At 36.8% G+C, this 17,930-nt stretch overlaps 1 protein-coding gene across 1 annotated transcript in view; it reads right to left on the bottom strand.

Annotated features, from left to right (window-relative positions):
- Positions 1–15,621, bottom strand: part of LOC18612964 (KDEL-tailed cysteine endopeptidase CEP1) — a 47,045-nt gene extending 31,424 nt beyond the window's left edge. Inside the window, exons 1-3 of the mRNA XM_088808723.1 lie at positions 15,192–15,621; positions 14,048–14,635; positions 8,056–8,606 (exon numbers count right to left, since the gene is read on the bottom strand). Of these exons, the coding sequence (XP_088664849.1) occupies positions 8,056–8,606; positions 14,048–14,635; positions 15,192–15,621 (1,569 nt within the window). The remainder of the gene's footprint in view (positions 1–8,055; positions 8,607–14,047; positions 14,636–15,191) is intronic.
- Between the last annotated feature and the right edge of the window lie 2,309 nt (positions 15,622–17,930).

Here is a 17,930-nt window from a genome sequence, read left to right on the forward strand (position 1 = left end):
ACTAAAAATAAACTAATCTAAAATCTATTAGCAAATTTACTTTATTAAATTCAAGTGACTACCAAACCTAAGATTATGATGTTCCTTAATACTTCATCTGATTATTGTCTCTCTCTCTCTTAACGTAGTTTAATGGATTAAGTTACTAACCTAGAGTCTTAAATTATTTACAAGCCTCTTTTAAGTTTCTGATAAAAATACCTCTCTCAATTAATTTACTATATGTCTATGCAAATTACATTGAAAAAAGATTCATTAATTTCGTGCTCTAATTTTGGTTATGTATGGCTTATAAGTGTATGTCTACCTTATTGAAAAGCAAATCACCTAATTAACTAAGTGTTTTCGATCATACGCTATTCTATTTAAGGTTTACCTAAATCTTCTTCGTTAAGGTTTAACCTAGGTTTCCAATTCAATCTAATTGGTGATCACGCAATTAGAAGCATTAAGAACATAATAAAATAAGCAGCATAAATCCATCAAATATAAGTAAAAGAGAGATAAATAATTCAGACTACATATTGAATTCAATCATAATCTTAGATAAAAAATTTAATTCCTCATCAAGTCACACATCATCCTCAAATAAAATTTAAACAATAAATACAAAGCCAAGAAAATAAGAGAATAAAAAAAGATAGAAAAACTCAAGAATTGTATTCTTGATCTCCAAATCTCCTTGAATCCTTCAAATTCTTCTTAGCATCAATGACTTTGTGGCTTGACTCTCAACTGTCAATCTGGTGTTTCGTTTTTTTTCTCTCTTTTTTAAAAGTCTTTTGAAAGGTTGTTTTTATAGGGCTTTAAAGATAAGCCAAGTTCGGTGAAGAAAGAAGTCAATTCCAATTAGGATTTCCTCATCAGACTACATGGGCTACAACTTTGCCCAATTAATTAACAAAAATTGTAATTGCTCTAGGACTACTGCAGTACATCAATTTCAACATGATTTTGACCATCTTGAAAGTCGAACTGGACGAAGTGGTAAACCCAAAAGTTGTAGCTTTTTCTCTTATTTTTCCAATGGTTTAACAATAATCTCATTTTGAGTTCTGTAGAGAGAGTTATGTTCAAAATACCAAAACATGCGTTGTGTAAGTCTGCACCTTGAAATTGCTCTCCTTCTTTCATTAAAATTCTTTTTTCATCAAACACCTACAAAAGCATATATAAATCAGTAACAACCTATCTTAACCATATTAACACCAAATTAAGCATAAAATTAACTAAGATTAGATTTACTCACCTAAAATAAATAATTGAAAATAATTAAATAAAACCTATTAATTTTTATGTATTAATACAAGAACTAAGTTAAATTACTATCAAAATTAAGTCCAAATAACTCTATATGATAGAGTTATCACTTATACACATAAATTCATAAACATAACATCAAACCTTGAACTTGTCTTCAAATTATGGGATTTATCACATATTTCCTCAAAGTTTTGCCTAAGTGTCAATATATATGCTCTCAAACACTTAGCGTACATAACATATCATCAAAGTCCTCAAAACTTCACATATTCATAAATCATCGTTAGTTTACATAAAAAATTGGGGATGTTACACATACCCCCTAATATTTCCCCACATAATATGTACGTAAATTGTCCTAAGAACACCTTGCCAACTTCAAACAAAAGAAGTGAAACAAAATAAGGCCTTCACCTTGACATTATACACTTTCAAACAAAAGGCCTTAAAAGAAAAAACTCCTCACATCCTTGTGTGCAAAAATCTGCTATCGTAAGATTCACCTATACAAAAAAAAGCTATCAAATGTGTTCCCATAAGCCCTAATAAATTTCCAAACTAGTATAAACTTTGCCTATGGAAAACTCGCCTCACTGTAACCGTCAATTGTAGCTTACCTATCATAGGTCAGCCATATCGTTCATATACTTTCAAAATATCAATTTGTAGATACAACCCTCCCTTAGCTAAAGTGTCAGCTCTTTGATTTGCTTCCCTTATCACATGATTAATTTCTTATCCCATTGGTTTTTCTTTTAGTCTCTCTATCTAGATCATCTGTTTTTGCATCCTCTAAGGAGTTGTATTTAGTTGTCGTATCCACTTAACAACATAGGCTAAGTCGCTTTTAGTCACTAACTTATGCTTGTTTCTCCACCTTGATGCCGTAAAGATTGCAAATGCTTCCCTCACTGCTAATATTTTGGCTAAATTTGAATTAGCCAATCTAATAGATTTGGAGAATACAACATTAGCTTCTTCAGTGAATTCCTTATTATATTGCCAAGTTTTGTAGGCCTCGGACATCCTCTTGCTGCCTCATCAACGTTAAACTTCATTTGACCTTGTTGCAACATTTCCCATTTTATCCCCATTTTGCTTTGGCTTTCTTTTTGATCTATTTTGACTCAAGTAACTATTTGTACATGTCAAGGATAGATGGGAATTCCTTTGGCCATTTTGCCTTCATCCATACAGCCACCCTTAACCTTACTGAATCTAAGCATTCCTCACTATTCCACTTCTTGCCTTCAAACACCACTTCGTTTTTGCATTTCTAAATTGTCCATACTACCACTGAAAATGCCATTTTCCATATCCTTCTGTCTTTCACACCCATTTAACATCCATTCTAAGCTTCAAAAAAAGGTCTGATATCGTTTGGTGAGCTCCATTGCACCCCCCCATGCCTTACACCACCCTACTCAAATTTTCCATGGCTCTAAACACGCCACAAATAGATGCTGACTTGTTTCTCTTTCATGGTTACACAACACACATTGCTATGCATTATTCATAAGCATTCCCCTTTTGCTAACTTATCCTTAATTGCAATTTTACCGTGCAGGAGCTGTTAAACAAAAGTCTCCACTCTAAAGGGTGCTAAGTCTACCCATACTTGTTTCCAAATTCCATCCACAATTTTAGTTCAGATTAGTGCACACTTGCAAAATGATTTGGTAGTGTAAATTCTACTTGCTTCCCTTTCCCATACCAGCTCATCAGTAAACTTTTTACTAAGTTGAAATTCACAAAGGACTTCTCCCAATTGTTCCCATTGCTCAACGTCCCATCCAAACAATTGTCTTCTCAAATGAATATCCCAGACCCAATTCTCACTTTCTTATTTTCCATCTTCAACTATCCTGTTAGATATGTTTTGTGCCAATGCAAATATTCTTAAGAAAGTTAGAGACAAAATGACTCCTTCTATTCATTCTCCTTGCCAAAACTTCATGTTTTCATCATTTCCCACAACAAAACCAAGGTTAGAGTAAACCTACAAGAAATACTTGTTAGTAAAAGTCAATGGACTAATGATTCGTTTCCAAAGTGTTGAAACTCTCATGTTTGCACTCACACTCGATAAGAGCATTGAAGGATCACTAACAGTTTTCTCCACAAGGACTTTGCTCCATAAGTTATCTTTTTCCTTTCCATATCTCAAATCCACTTGTTTAGTCAAGCACAGTTTTTCACCTTTATGTCTGTGATCTTGATACCTCCACACTCCTTGTAATTACAAACTGTCCTATCTCACATAGTGGATCTTTCTTTTCAAATTAGCTCCCATTCATAAAAAGTTTTTTTGAATTCTTTCAAGCTTATTCTTCACTTGGATTGAAACTTGAAATAACAACATATAAAAAATCAACAAGCTTGCCAATACCGATTTCAATAAAGTCACTCTTCCCCCTAGTGATAATGTTTTGGCCTTCTAGCTTGCCAATTTATTCCCTAATTTATCAAGCACCGGTTTCTAATATTTAATGGAGTTATAATTGAATCCCAATGGCAGCCCCAAATACGTGGCAAGGATTTTTCCTACTTGACATGGAATCCTCTTTGTTCAATTCCCAACAACATTCTGCTCAACCCCTATTCCAATCAAGTGACTTTTATAGAAAATAATCTTTAGCCTAGATACACTTTGAAAGCATCTAAGGACTTTTTTCACCCTCATCATGTACTCTAGCTTCGGTTCACGAAAAATGATAGTATTGTCAGCATATTATAAATGTGAAATTGAGACCCTGTCGTTCCCTACCATAACTGTCACAACCCGGAACCTCCCTCAGGCCCATGACAATCGCCGCGACGTCCCAATTGACACTCATTATCCGGAATGCCAACCGGAACCCCGCAAGGCTTACATATCAGTTTCTTTCCTTTCCTGTGAGCAATCATTGTTAAATATCGAGTTTTTAGAGAATATTTACTATTTTAGATCAAAAACAATCAAAATAAAATTTTCGCCACACACTTGTCTCATATATTCATAGCTTAAATAAAATTCTCAGACTCATCCAAAGTCTCGGTGGAGTAATTTTTGCAATTTACACTTTTGCCCCCGTAAAAGTCAAAAATTACATTTTTGCCCCAAAAATTGAAAAATTGTCCATAGACATATTTTTCACCCCTTATACTCATACCATTCTCCAATTTGTCAAATTTGATCTAAATTCTCTCAAAATCTCAAATTTTGTCCATGGGTGGCAAAATTACGATTTTGCCCCTACACTCCAAAAATCACCAGAATTAAACTTTTTCACTTCCTATCATTAAATTATACTCCAAATAGTTAATCTTGATCAAAAATTTCACTCCATGATCAAATTATTATCTTAGGTGGCAAAATGACGATTTTGCCCTTAAATATCAAAATTTCTAATTTTACCCCAAATGAACCCTCGAACTCCGAACAATCATTTTTAGTCATTCCTGGACTATAAAATATTAAATTTCATCCTACAATTCCTATTTGAACTAGTTCGAGGTTAAATCAACTCAAGTGTACCGTTAGGTACGATATCGAGTTTCGTCTTTTCTTATGTGCTTTCCTAGCATAATAACATGCTACTCAGTGCATGTATGTCATGACATGTATTTATAGGGTTGGGTTTTACAATTCTACCCCCCTTAAAATAAAATTTTGACCTCAAAATTTCACTTACCAGATTCGACAAATAGATGCGGGTATTGGTTCCTCATCTGATGCTCTACTTCCCATGTCATTTCCTCCATTCGAGCATTTTTCCACAATACTTTGACCATTGAAATACTCTTGTTTCTCAGTACTCGATCCTTTCGATCCAAGATACTCACAGGTTGTACCTCGAACTTCAAATCGTCATGCAACTCGATCGGAGGTGCTTCGAGGACGTGAGAGGGATCTGGTACATATTTCTTAAGCATGGAGACATGGAAAACGTTGTGGATCCGATCTAACTCCGGAGGTAATTCTAACCGATAAGCCACTGGTCCAATCCTTTCAATGATTCGGAATGGTCCAATATATCTCGGGTTGAGCTTTCCCCTCTTCGCAAATCGAATCACACCTTTCATTATCCAATAAAACACCATAATTTATCATGATAGTATAATCAATAAGATTTAATACTTCAAAGTATTCAAATTATTACCTTTCCAAGGAGAAACCTTAAGAAAAACTTTATCATCGATCTCAAACTCCAAGTCTTTTCTCCGTTTATCTGCATAGCTCTTCTGCCTATCCTGGGCTACCTTTAGCCTCTCTCGTATAACCTTGATCTTGTCATTAGTTAGCTCGATCAATTCCACACTCACTAACTTCCTTTCACCTACTTCATCCCAACAGAGCGGAGTTCGGCACTTCCTTCCATACAAAGCCTCGTATGGTGCCATCCCAATACTAGACTGAAAACTGTTATTATACGCGAACTCCACCAATGGCAAATGTCTGTCCCAACTCCCAATAAAGTCAATGACACAAGCCCGTAACATATCCTCCAAGGTCTGGATAGTCCTCTCTGACTGACCATCCGTCTGTGGGTGAAAAGCAGTGCTAAATTTCAATTTGGTTCCGAGAGCTTCTTGAAATTTCGGCCAGAATCGAGAAGTGAATCGAGGATCTCGGTCTTACACTATAGAAACGGGAACTCCATGTAGCCTCACAATCTCATCTATATAGAGCTGAGCTAGCTTCTCAATAGAGTATGTACTATGGACAGCTAAAAAGTGAGCGGACTTAGTCAACCGATCTACGATCACCCAAATCGCATCCTTTCCCCTCTGTGTCCGCGGCAATCCCAAAACAAAATCCATAGTTACATGCTCCCATTTCCACTCGGGAACAGGTAAAGACTGAAGTGTACCTGCTGGCCTCTGATGCTCCGCCTTAACTTGCTGACATACGAGACACTTTGCTACGAATTCTGCTACGTCTCGCTTCATACCCGGCCACCAATAATTCTCCCTGATAGTCCTATACATCTTGGTGCTTCCGGGATGTAATGCATAAGCAGATGAATGAGCTTCTTCCATGATCGCCTGTCTCAACTGGTTTCCCTCAGGAACACAAACTCGATCTTTAAACATCAAGACGTTATCCTCTCCAAATCTGAACTCACTAACTCCTCCATCGGTCAGTTTTTGAATTTCTTTTCTTAACTCATCATCAGTCCTCTGAATGTCCTTGATCTGATTAAGTAACGAAGGTCGCACAATGAAGTTTGCCAATAAGGATCCATCCTCACCATTTCTCAACTGGACCCCAAGAGATTTCATCTCTATTAATGCTGGAAAATAACAACTCTGAAGTGCTGCTAAAGACGATGAAGACTTACGACTTAAGGCATCAGCTACAACGTTCACCTTTCCCGGATGATAGTCTATCACCAAGTCATAATCTTTTATCAACTCCAACCATCGCCTTTGCCTCAAATTAAGCTCCTTTTGGGTGAGCAAATATTTTAAACTCTTATGATCCGTAAATATCCGACAATGCTCACCATACAAGTAATGCCTCCAGATTTTTAAAGCAAACACCACTGCTGCTAACTCTAAATCATGGGTAGGGTAATTTGCTTCATGCCTCTTTAGCTGTCTAGAAGCATAAGCCACAACTTTTTCATCCTGCATCAATACGCACCCTAACCCCAACTTTGAGGCATCACTATATACTACAAATCCCTTACCATTAACAGGAAGTGTTAAAACGGGAGCGGAGGTTAACCGGTTCTTTAGCTCCTGAAATCGATTCTCACAAACATCATCCCACACAAACTTAACTCCCTTACGAGTTAGACGGGTCAAAGGAGCTGCTATTAAGGAAAACCCCTGAACAAACCTCCGATAATAACCGGCTAATCCGAGGAAACTACGAATCTCCGTCACTGTCTTAGGTTGCTCCCATTGTAAAATTGCCTCTACTTTCTTAGGATCAACATATATTCCAGTTCTCGATACTACGTGTCCCAAGAATACCACTTCCTGTAACCAAAACTCACACTTCGAAAACTTTGCATACAACTGTCTTTCCCTCAAAGTTTGTAATACTATACGCAAGTGGGCAGCGTGCTCATCATTATCTCTCGAGTAAACCAGTATGTCATCAATGAACACAATAACAAACTTGTCCAAGTAAGGGTGGAACACCCTATTCATGAGATCCATAAAAGCTGCCGGTGCGTTAGTTAACCCGAAAGGCATGACCAAGAACTCATAATGACCGTACCGAGTCCTGAACGCTGTCTTGGGTACATCTTGTTCTTTAATCCTCAACTGATGATACCCAGACCTTAGATCAACCTTGGAAAACACTGTAGCTCCCTGTAATTGATCGAAAAGATCATCAATCCTCGGTAACGGATACTTGTTCTTAATGGTCATTCTGTTAAGCTGTCGGTAATCGATACATAACCGAAGTGTACCGTCTTTCTTTTTCACAAATAAAACCGGTGCTCCCCACGGAGATATACTAGGGCGTATAAAACCCTTGTCCACCAACTCTTGCAATTGTACTTTCAACTCCTTCAACTCTGCCGGAGCCATTCTATATGGAGGGATAGAAATAGGTGCGGTACCCGAAAGTAAATCAATAAGGAACTCAAGCTCTCGATCAGGAGGCAGTCCCGGTAAATCATCAGGAAATACATCAGGAAACTCACTTACTATCGGGACATCCTCTAACTTAGGTTCCCCCTTTGAAGTATCAATCACGTATGCCAAATAAGTCGAATACCCTTTCTGCACTAATTTCGAAGCTTTGATGGCCGAGATTACACAGGACGGTAATACTCGACGTTTCCCTACAAACACAATCTCTGCTCCCTCCGAATTTCGGAGAATAACTTCCTTTCGGAAACAATCCACGTTCGCCCGATGTGCAGTTAACCAGTCCATACCCAATATTAGATCAAAATCCAAGATCTCTAGAGGAATTAAGTCACCCCTAAATTCTTCCTCGCCTACCCTTACCCCACAGTCTCTATAACAACTATTTCTAACTAGCTTTTCTCCTAAAGGGGTGTGAATTACAATTTCTTCCTCTAATGGTGACAAGTTTCTATCAGCAATTGATGCAAATGTGGTGCTCACATAAGACCTATCTGAGCCAGAATCTATCAAAACATAAGCATCTTTATCAAATAAAGACATAGTACCTGTCACTGCTCCAGGTCGGACTTGTGCCTCATCTTCCGTCACAGCGAAAACTCTTGTCGAGGTACGAGTCTGTGGTCTCGAAGGTGGATGTGCCGGGGTATTACTCTCCACACCGGACCGTATGGCTACTCCCTGTCTCGGTGGCAACCCAGAAGAATCTCTCCTCTGTATATCAGTGCGAGCTGGTGAAGATGATGCAACTACCGTGGCTCGTCCTAACCGTGGGCAATTACTCCTAATATGACCCGTTTGTCCACATTGGAAACATCTTGTTGGCTCTCTACATAGCCCACTATGATAATTCCCACAATTTCTGCATCTGTCAGAACCTCCGAAACTCTTCCCAGAACCAGTCATAGCAGATCTGCTAAACCTCGAAGGTCTCTGTTGTGATGGTGGAAATGGAGGTCGAGGAGATGTCACGGAAACAGAAGTAGTACTCCCTGAAATCGCTGAGTCCTTGCCTCTTTTTACTGGCTGACTAGAAGACATACCAGGATTCCTCCTTTTTGCAAACTCAGTCCGAATCCTCCTATTCTCAGTCGCGAGCTTCTCAGCTCGTAAAGCCATCTGTACCACCTCCTTATGCGGCTCCCTACCAGTCACTGTCATCCGCTCTCTAATCTCATTACGGAGCCCTTCCTCGAAATAACTGGCCTGATCCTGCTCAGATTTCACCAGATCTGGTACATATAACATTAACTCGTTAAAACGAGTCTCGTACTCCTCTACAGTTAGATTTCCCTGTTTCAAACTCAGAAATTCTCTCTTCTTTTCTTTCTGATGGAAATAAGTGAAATACTGACCATCGAATTCCCTGAGAAAATCAGACCATGTCTGAGGAGTAGCGGAACAGGACTTCACCGAATTCCACCAAGTACGAGCCCTCTTCTCTAATAATCTCGTAGCCACCATCAGCTTCATGTCGTCGTCTAATCTCATATCAGAGAGTGTCTCTGAAACCTGATTAATCCAGTCCTTTGCCACAGTGGCATCCAACTCACCCGTGAAAGATACACAACCCAATTGCCTAGCCTCCTTCAGCTTCTTGGAAATGGATACATCCTGTACTGGTGGTGGAACTAAAGGAGTAGTTGGAGGCAGTACAGGTGGAACTTGACCAGTCTGAGCTTGACCAACCATTGCTGCAAAGAAAGCTGCCAATGCTTGTGCTGCCTCAGTAGGCATGGCGGGAATACCCGTAGGTGGCTGAGGAGATGGAGGATGTGGAGGACTATCGGCCTGCTCAGCAGCAGGTGCTGCCCGAATGGTAGATGCAGCTGATTCCTCCTCTACTGTATTTGGCTGATGACGTTGGGAACGACCTTTTCCCCTCCCAACCGATCTAGTGAGAGGTGGACGTCCGCGTCGAGGAGGCATTGTAATCTATAAAAAAAAATACGAGCAAGTTTAGGTAACCTTAGGCTCTATATGCAGATGCATGCATTCTATTCAACCTAACCTAACTTAACTTAATCCGTGGCCACACTGATATTGTAAATTTTTAAAACAACTTTAAAACTAAAAACTTTGATCTTTAAAACCAAAAGCTCTGATACCAATAGAATTGTCACAACCCGGAACCTCCCTCAGGCCCATGACAATCGCCGCGACGTCCCAATTGACACTCATTATCCGGAATGTCAACCGGAACCCCGCAAGGCTTACATATCAGTTTCTTTCCTTTCCTGTGAGCAATCATTGTTAAATATCGAGTTTTTAGAGAATATTTACTATTTTAGATCAAAAACAATCAAAATAAAATTTTCGCCATACACTTGTCTCATATATTCATAGCTTAAATAAAATTCTCAGACTCATCCAAAGTCTCGGTGGAGTAATTTTTGCAATTTACACTTTTGCCCCCGTAAAAGTCAAAAATTACATTTTTGCCCCAAAAATTGAAAAATTGTCCATAGACATATTTTTCACCCCTTATACTCATACCATTCTCCAATTTGTCAAATTTGATCTAAATTCTCTCAAAATCTCAAATTTTGTCCATGGGTGGCAAAATTACGATTTTGCCCCTACACTCCAAAAATCACCAGAATTAAACTTTTTCACTTCCTATCATTAAATTATACTCCAAATAGTTAATCTTGATCAAAAATTTCACTCCATGATCAAATTATTATCTTAGGTGGCAAAATGACGATTTTGCCCTTAAATATCAAAATTTCTAATTTTACCCCAAATGAACCCTCGAACTCCGAACAATCATTTTTAGTCATTCCTGGACTATAAAATATTAAATTTCATCCTACAATTCCTATTTGAACTAGTTCGAGGTTAAATCAACTCAAGTGTACCGTTAGGTACGATATCGAGTTTCGTCTTTTCTTATGTGCTTTCCTAGCATAATAACATGCTACTCAGTGCATGTATGTCATGACATGTATTTATAGGGTTGGGTTTTACAATAACACTTTTATACATGCCTAATACTTCAGCTTTCCTAAGCATACCACTCAAAACCTCCCCCACCATATTGAACAGAAAAAGAGTTAACGGGCATCCTTGTCTTAAGCCCCTCTCCATTTTGAATCCATTCACCAAAATCAATAACTTTGTTGTAGTGATACACCTCTATATCCAATTTATCCATTTTTGTGCTAAACCCAATTTTTGTCATGCTGAACTCAAGAAATTTTCAAGTAACACAATCGTAGGCCTTCTTAAAGTCCACTTTAAACAACATCCCTCCCTCTTTGTTTTTTGCGCATCCAATCCACTATCTAAGAAATAGACTCGTAATTGTTATTCTTGGATAAGAGCCAAGAATAGCTATTAGGGGAGGATGGGTAATAAGGGAGAATTGGCTATTCCCTTAAATAACCATTCTTTGAATCAAATAGCTGAATCACTATTTAATATAAAATAAGGCGAATGTAATGATCATTCCCCTCTACTAAGAATGAAAATCTTCTTCCCTTATTTGGTGTCTCTATTAGTGCCTCTTTATTATAACGCCATATGTCTATTCTTTTGTTTCTTAACGTTTTATTTGGATCTAGGCTTTACTGTCGTTAACTTTTAAATAGAAAATGTTTTCATTTTAACTTCTGGACTGACCTACGTCAACTACTTCTACTTCTTCCATTTAGTGTTTTTTTCTTTCGTCCTTTAACTTTATATATATATTGTTAGTTTTTTTCTCTGTCTCGTTCTCCAACTCATACCTAGTACTCTTTTTGTAATTCTTAGTAAACTATAAATTATCAAAAATGAAAGAAAAAAAGTATAAACTTTGAGAGTGAAAGTATCTGTGTTCTTTGGACAAAAATATTTGTATTTTATTGTAAGTTTCCATTATTTCAACAAGGTTGTTTTGAACTTACTAAGGATGGATTGGATCTTGCTGGTGCTCTTGTGATCAGACGGACTGATTTTGGTTTGTGAATTTCTGTGGATTGATTGAAATGGTTTTGGTATTGAGGCTTGTGTTTGGAATTGTAGTCTAGGTGATCTTGTTTCTGCATGCTGCGGACATTTTCTATTTTCTAGGTCCTATATGGTGACTGACCTCTAAGGGAAATTCCAAGTTAAGGTATGTAAAGTCTTTTGTATAAAACCTCTAAACGTGGGTGAGTTTTTGTTCCCTGGTTGCGTCGGTCCGTTGCATTTTGTAATGTGGCTTTTAGACTAATATGCCCTGTCTGTTATGGGTAGAAGAGTATAAAAGTCATGGGTCTTATGCAAGGGCGGAGTTAGTCAACTTTTATTTTGAGGTCAAAGACCAAAGGTAATAATGCATAAAATATAAATAATTAAATACGATATACGAGATTAATAATTCTTCTTATATAATCAGTATTGTTTAGAGACTAAATCCTCAAAAATAATTTCCTTTCAATTAAATATAAAATATAAAGCACATAAAAAAATATCTTATATAATCAAGATTAATAAAAAATGATATATTGATGAAATTTTAATCAACAATTAATAATGTAACCCTACAACTTATATTTAAGAATTACATAATAATTTTTTAATTTTAAAAGACAAAAGTCATTGGGAACACATAACAAATAAAAAGAACATGGCAAGTAAAAGACATAACTACATAACAAAAAAGAAAAAAAAAAGAATATAATTAATGGTTCATAGAAATTTGGAGAACAAAATTTATAGAAACTTTGAACATATGACTAAATAGAATAGAATTAAAAAAAATTAATAATAATAATATAAATAAAAAAAGATAGATAAAAAAAAGTTTACCTTTTTATAATTTTACAATGAAGGGACAAAAGAGAAGAGAGAGAGAAAAGAAGGAGATGGAAAGAGGCATGAAGAAACTTAAAAGAGTTGAGAAAAATTTAAGAACTCGGGTAAATGTTAAATGGATTTGTAGGATTATTTTATTATTTTTTATTTGTATTAACAATTTAATAAAAAATTGTTTTGAGAGCTCATTAAATATATATATATATATAATATAAAAAATTTTAAAATTTTTGGGATGCTCCGCCCCTGGTCCTTTGGTGTGAAACAAGTCACCTTTAGTAATGAAATTCATCTTGCTATTGGGTCTGCTGAGAAAAGCTTATTCCTGACTCGAGTCTTGAACAATTCAAGTTTGCTTCGTTCATGTCTGTAACTCTAAGCTGTGATCATCATGTTATTGATGCTAACACTGATGGTCATGAATGACTGAAAGCTTTCAAAGGCTACATTGAGAATCCATAATCAATGTTGCTCTAAATAAACTGGTGGTTCTTGTTTCTTTTTGTTTTACACACATTTCCTTGTTGTCATCAATTTGCATGAGGGCTTGAATGCGATCCCAACAGTTCATCTGAGTTCACTTACCTTCTGCATGTCTTCCTGAGCAATTTTCTTCGGCAATAACCCCTCCTATATAGGTCTCTATGAATGCTTTGAATGAGTTTTGGGATATGCTATTGCTATCTCATCACATTTCTAAAAGAAAAAGAAATCCATCTTTTAAAAAAACACAATAGTTGAGACTGATGATGAGACAAATTGGTGTTTTGAAAGAGGAAGAGCGAGTAAGAAACACTAAACTTTGGACACCAGAAGCCTCAAAGCCAAATTGAAAAGAAAATCATCCATTGAAATGTTTTTTTCACCATACAGGGGAAACACCGGAGAAGACCAAGGACAACCCAGTCTGATGGTAACGTGAAGGGTGGGTAATTCAGCACCAAATATAGAGAAAGCATCCCCGACCTCACCCCCCCGTTTCCTCTGTTGAAAAGTTAACGGCCATAGACTCAAACTCAAGGAAACCGCGTTTACAAATAAAAGATGCTTCGTGCTTGGCCGAATAATGAAAAGGGCACCAATAGAGGCATGAAATGGGGACACGAGATTTTTTGTTCCTCAACTAAACCATCCATTAATTTATATCAACGTCTTATTGTTTTCATTAATCGTATTACTTTCACTTAGTTTATCCCGTCCATTTGACTTGATTGGAACGCCTGTTGTGTGATGGTTGCACCAAATTGTTTTCCATAATTTGCTTCATTTAATTTTTAATCTTATTACTTTTACATCCCTGTCACAATTTTAACTTGAATTAGAACATGAATATACCATCCAGAGAGCTGTGAAGCAAACAGCCATCGTCCAACAACTCCTAGGCTAATTCCCTGAAAGCCTGTTCAACTCTTAACAGGGTAACTAGCCTCCATAGCAATCCCGCAAATGCCTCTCTTATCAGTGAAGTCACGTTGCATCCTTATATAGCCAGATTCACCCCAGCTGGTGCCCCACGAATTCTTCACCAGCCAGTACTTTCTTCCACCATCTTCTCCATAGCCAACTACTGTAACTCCGTGGTTGAGTTGATTTCCACAAAATCCAGTGAAGATACCCTCAGAATACAGCTGAAATTCATACCCTCCAGCATCGATGGCAACAGATGCAGGTTGATGGGCAACTGCATCTTGTAGACTTCTCTCATTGTTCACAGGCACTGTTTTGTATCCACTTATTGCTACCGCACGATTTCTAGCTTTGATTTCGTCGCAGATGCCATCTTCTCCAATGTATGGATAATTTTCCTCAGTGGTGATTCCACCATTCTTTATTATGAACTCGTATGCTTTTTCCATGTATCCACCTTTGCAGCCTTGGTTTTCGTTGTTCACGTCACAATCAATAAGCTCTTGTTCTGAAAGAGATGTCAATTCTCCTGTTTTAATTTTACCGATCCCTTCTATGGCTGCCACTGCAGAGAATGCCCAACAGCTCCCTGTATCAAAAACGTAAGTGATGTTAAAACATGTCTGTTTGACCCTTGACATAAGGGCACACGTTAACTCAAATTTTAAAGAGAGCCATCCATTAACCCAGCGAAGAATTGCTACAAGTAATGCATATAGTGGTAAGGTTCAATGTAATGGCAATAGAATCTAATAATTCTGCTCCTAAACGTAATTAAAACATTCAATGTTAGTCCTTTCATAAACGGATTGAATTCGGAAAGCTGCCGAGGCACTTAACAGTGCAAATGTGGTGTCTATATATGTCGCTGCCACCTGGCCTTCATATTTTTCTATACATTTTTTTTTTAAAACAAGTCCAGCTGTTTTAATTTTCTTTTGTTCGTCGATCTCCTACTTTCACTATATGTTTCCCCTCGCTTTAACTCTGATTCAAGAGGATATACTTAGTGCAAGAAGCAAATGGTCGAATCATAGTCTGGAAACTATATATTAATGATATGATGTCTTGAATTAGGTAGAATTGACAAGAGGAATAAAAATTTAGTCTCTATCTAATTATATTAATAGCATTTCAAGTCATACCACATTGGCCTTGGTCTTTGATTGGAGTTACAGCACCTTTCTCTCTCCAGTCTATGTAAGTTGACAAATTGTAATGTTTGTCATGCTGGAACTCGTCGCTCTCTCTTGGAGATCTTCTGCTCCAGGAACCCAGATAGGCAGATCTGAACTCAGCATTTGTCATGTCTGCAAATTTGTTGTCAGTCAGCTTGAATGATAGGTTTTGCGAATTGATAGAGTCAATGAATTCAGAATTGGATTTATAAATGCCAAAGCGCAATGTCATTTCCTCCTTATCCTTGTACTGTCGCCCATGCTGGACCAGCCATCTCTCATATCTTTCTTGTATGTTTTCTGGATCACAGTTTTCAGGCCTGTTGTTTCTGGACCATACTCCTGAGGACATCCATAAGGCGCAGACAAGTACAAGAGTGAAACCAGCATTCTCCATGTCAAAAGCTGGGATGCAGATAGAGAGAAGGGCAATTTATCTTATCTTGTTCTTATAGATAAAAGGCTTGAGTGGCAGATTTTATACTTGTATTGGATACGTATTTTGGTTCATTTATTATGCGTTTATATATGCTTTTATTTCATGAATTTCAGTTACGTTTTGTGCACTTGTGAATTTCACTGCGGCAAGTCTCCTATGCTTTGAGAGAATAAAGCTATTTTTGTTGGATTGCATTGCTGGCTTGCTAAAGAAACCTTGGGCAAAGCCATTAGGATCATAGCAGGTTCACTGGGAATTCTTACTCCGAAGCAACACTGTTGCTGGGTGAGACAAAAGTGGAGGTGACGTCTACAATTTGTGCTCTGATTCCCCAGATTTTGCGCTACTGGTTGGATTGGTATTTGGTGGCTCGACAGTGTAGTCTTAGTTAGCCTAACGTTTGTGCAGCTGCAGCTGAAAGTACCAATTCAGCAAGCCAATATTCATCCTAAATTGATGAACCTACAAAAGCCCAAAACGGAATTGATTATGATGATAATTTCATTTCAATTTAATCCTCTGTGATTGTGCTCCTTTGGATGATTTATCATTCAGGGGAAGAAGGGTGTTTGTGATGATTCATTAACAGCAAGTGAATTGTGAACACTGAAATATTGATATTATCTTGAAAATTTGATAATTTTTTGTTGTTCGGATGATTTTGTGAAAGATATTTGAAATTCCTTGTGTGGGCTTTTTAAAAATTTTGCACTCTTGTTAAAATGGTGATATTGACAGAACTGTTAGACTACTTTTAAACATATTAAAATATTCAAATCATATTTATTATTAATAATAAATAGTAATATTTTTATTAAATACTAAATGTTAAAAAAATTCTTTAAATAATAAAAAGGTATTATTTATTACATAAACATTCATTTTTTTTATTAACATAGTAATACAATAATATTTGTTATTGATAATATACAAAATATTATTATTTATTATTAAAATATTAAAATATTTTTATTTTAATATTTAAAATACATTTATCAATTAAAATTAAATAAAATTAAACATTTATTTATATAATAATATTCCTGGCCTTAGAAATACTAGGGATGTCAATGGGTAGGGTACTTGTTAATTTTTAGGTACTCAAACCTAAACCCTATAAAAATAAACTGTCACGAACCGAAACTCTCATCGAGCCCATGACAACCGCCGCGAAGCCTCGATAGACATTCTTCGCCCCTAATGCCGATCGAAACCTCGCAAGGCTCTTGTATCATCTTTCACACTTCCCCAGTGAGCAATAGTTATCAAATATCGTAATTTGAAGGATTACAAGTCATTTCCAAATTAGAACATAACATATTGTTTTCTGGCTCACAGGGGCATTTTCGTCATTTTTTCATCGAAAATCTCAAAACTTGCTAAAAATGTAGTAGGTAAGCAGAAAATATATATTTAGTGATTTAAAACAAATTTAGTATCTAAAACATTCATTTGAAGTGAAAATTTGACCATTTGAATATAATAATAAATATTCAATAAAATAAATTATTTTCTTGTAAAATAATTTTTATAAAGCTATCGGTAAATAATTCTTATAGCGTAAAAGTTAATTATATTCATATATACTATGAAGCAAATAACCAAAGCATAAAATTACTTTTACAATGACACGTGGGCCCCCAACTAACCAATAAGGTGCGAGTCTATGAACCTACAATTTTGTCAATGCAAGGCTAACTGAAGCCCTTGATGCAATCGGCTATCTACCGGCTATCCCGAGCTTGAAATGTGGGGAATTGAGGGTGGTGAGATTATAAAATCCTAGTGAGTAAACAGTCACCATCTAAACTATCTAAAGACGAGTAAATGGAGACGAATTAAAATAAGTCATCATATTGTAATTTTATTACCTTTCAACTCATTTCAACCAAATAAATAAATAGGCTTATGATTTCCTGAAAAGCTTGGCTAGTGCCAAAAATCATTCTCATACTCAGTTATCAGGGATACCTTGATCGAGAGTTATCCCAACCGAGTCCGCCAAGGCTGTTAAATGTCTTTACATCCGAAATTTTAGTCATGCCTTAGCGTTGGCTGAGTCTCACTCTCACGCGGTGGTCCACGTGAAGTGCACTCAAATCTTTACCTCAGGAGATACTTCATCCAACATCTCCCCCCGGAGGTAAATATATAATTGGGTTACCGTGCCCCTCTCATAGGCAGTCCATGAAAACCCCCACCACAGCAGTGACTATGGATTATTTTATCTACCACATGATTTATAAAATCTTTTTCTGCATGACATG

Source organism: Theobroma cacao, chromosome 1, assembly GCF_053813885.1.
Source record: "Theobroma cacao isolate CCN51 chromosome 1, ASM5381388v1, whole genome shotgun sequence".
Lineage (NCBI taxonomy): Eukaryota > Viridiplantae > Streptophyta > Magnoliopsida > Malvales > Malvaceae > Theobroma > Theobroma cacao.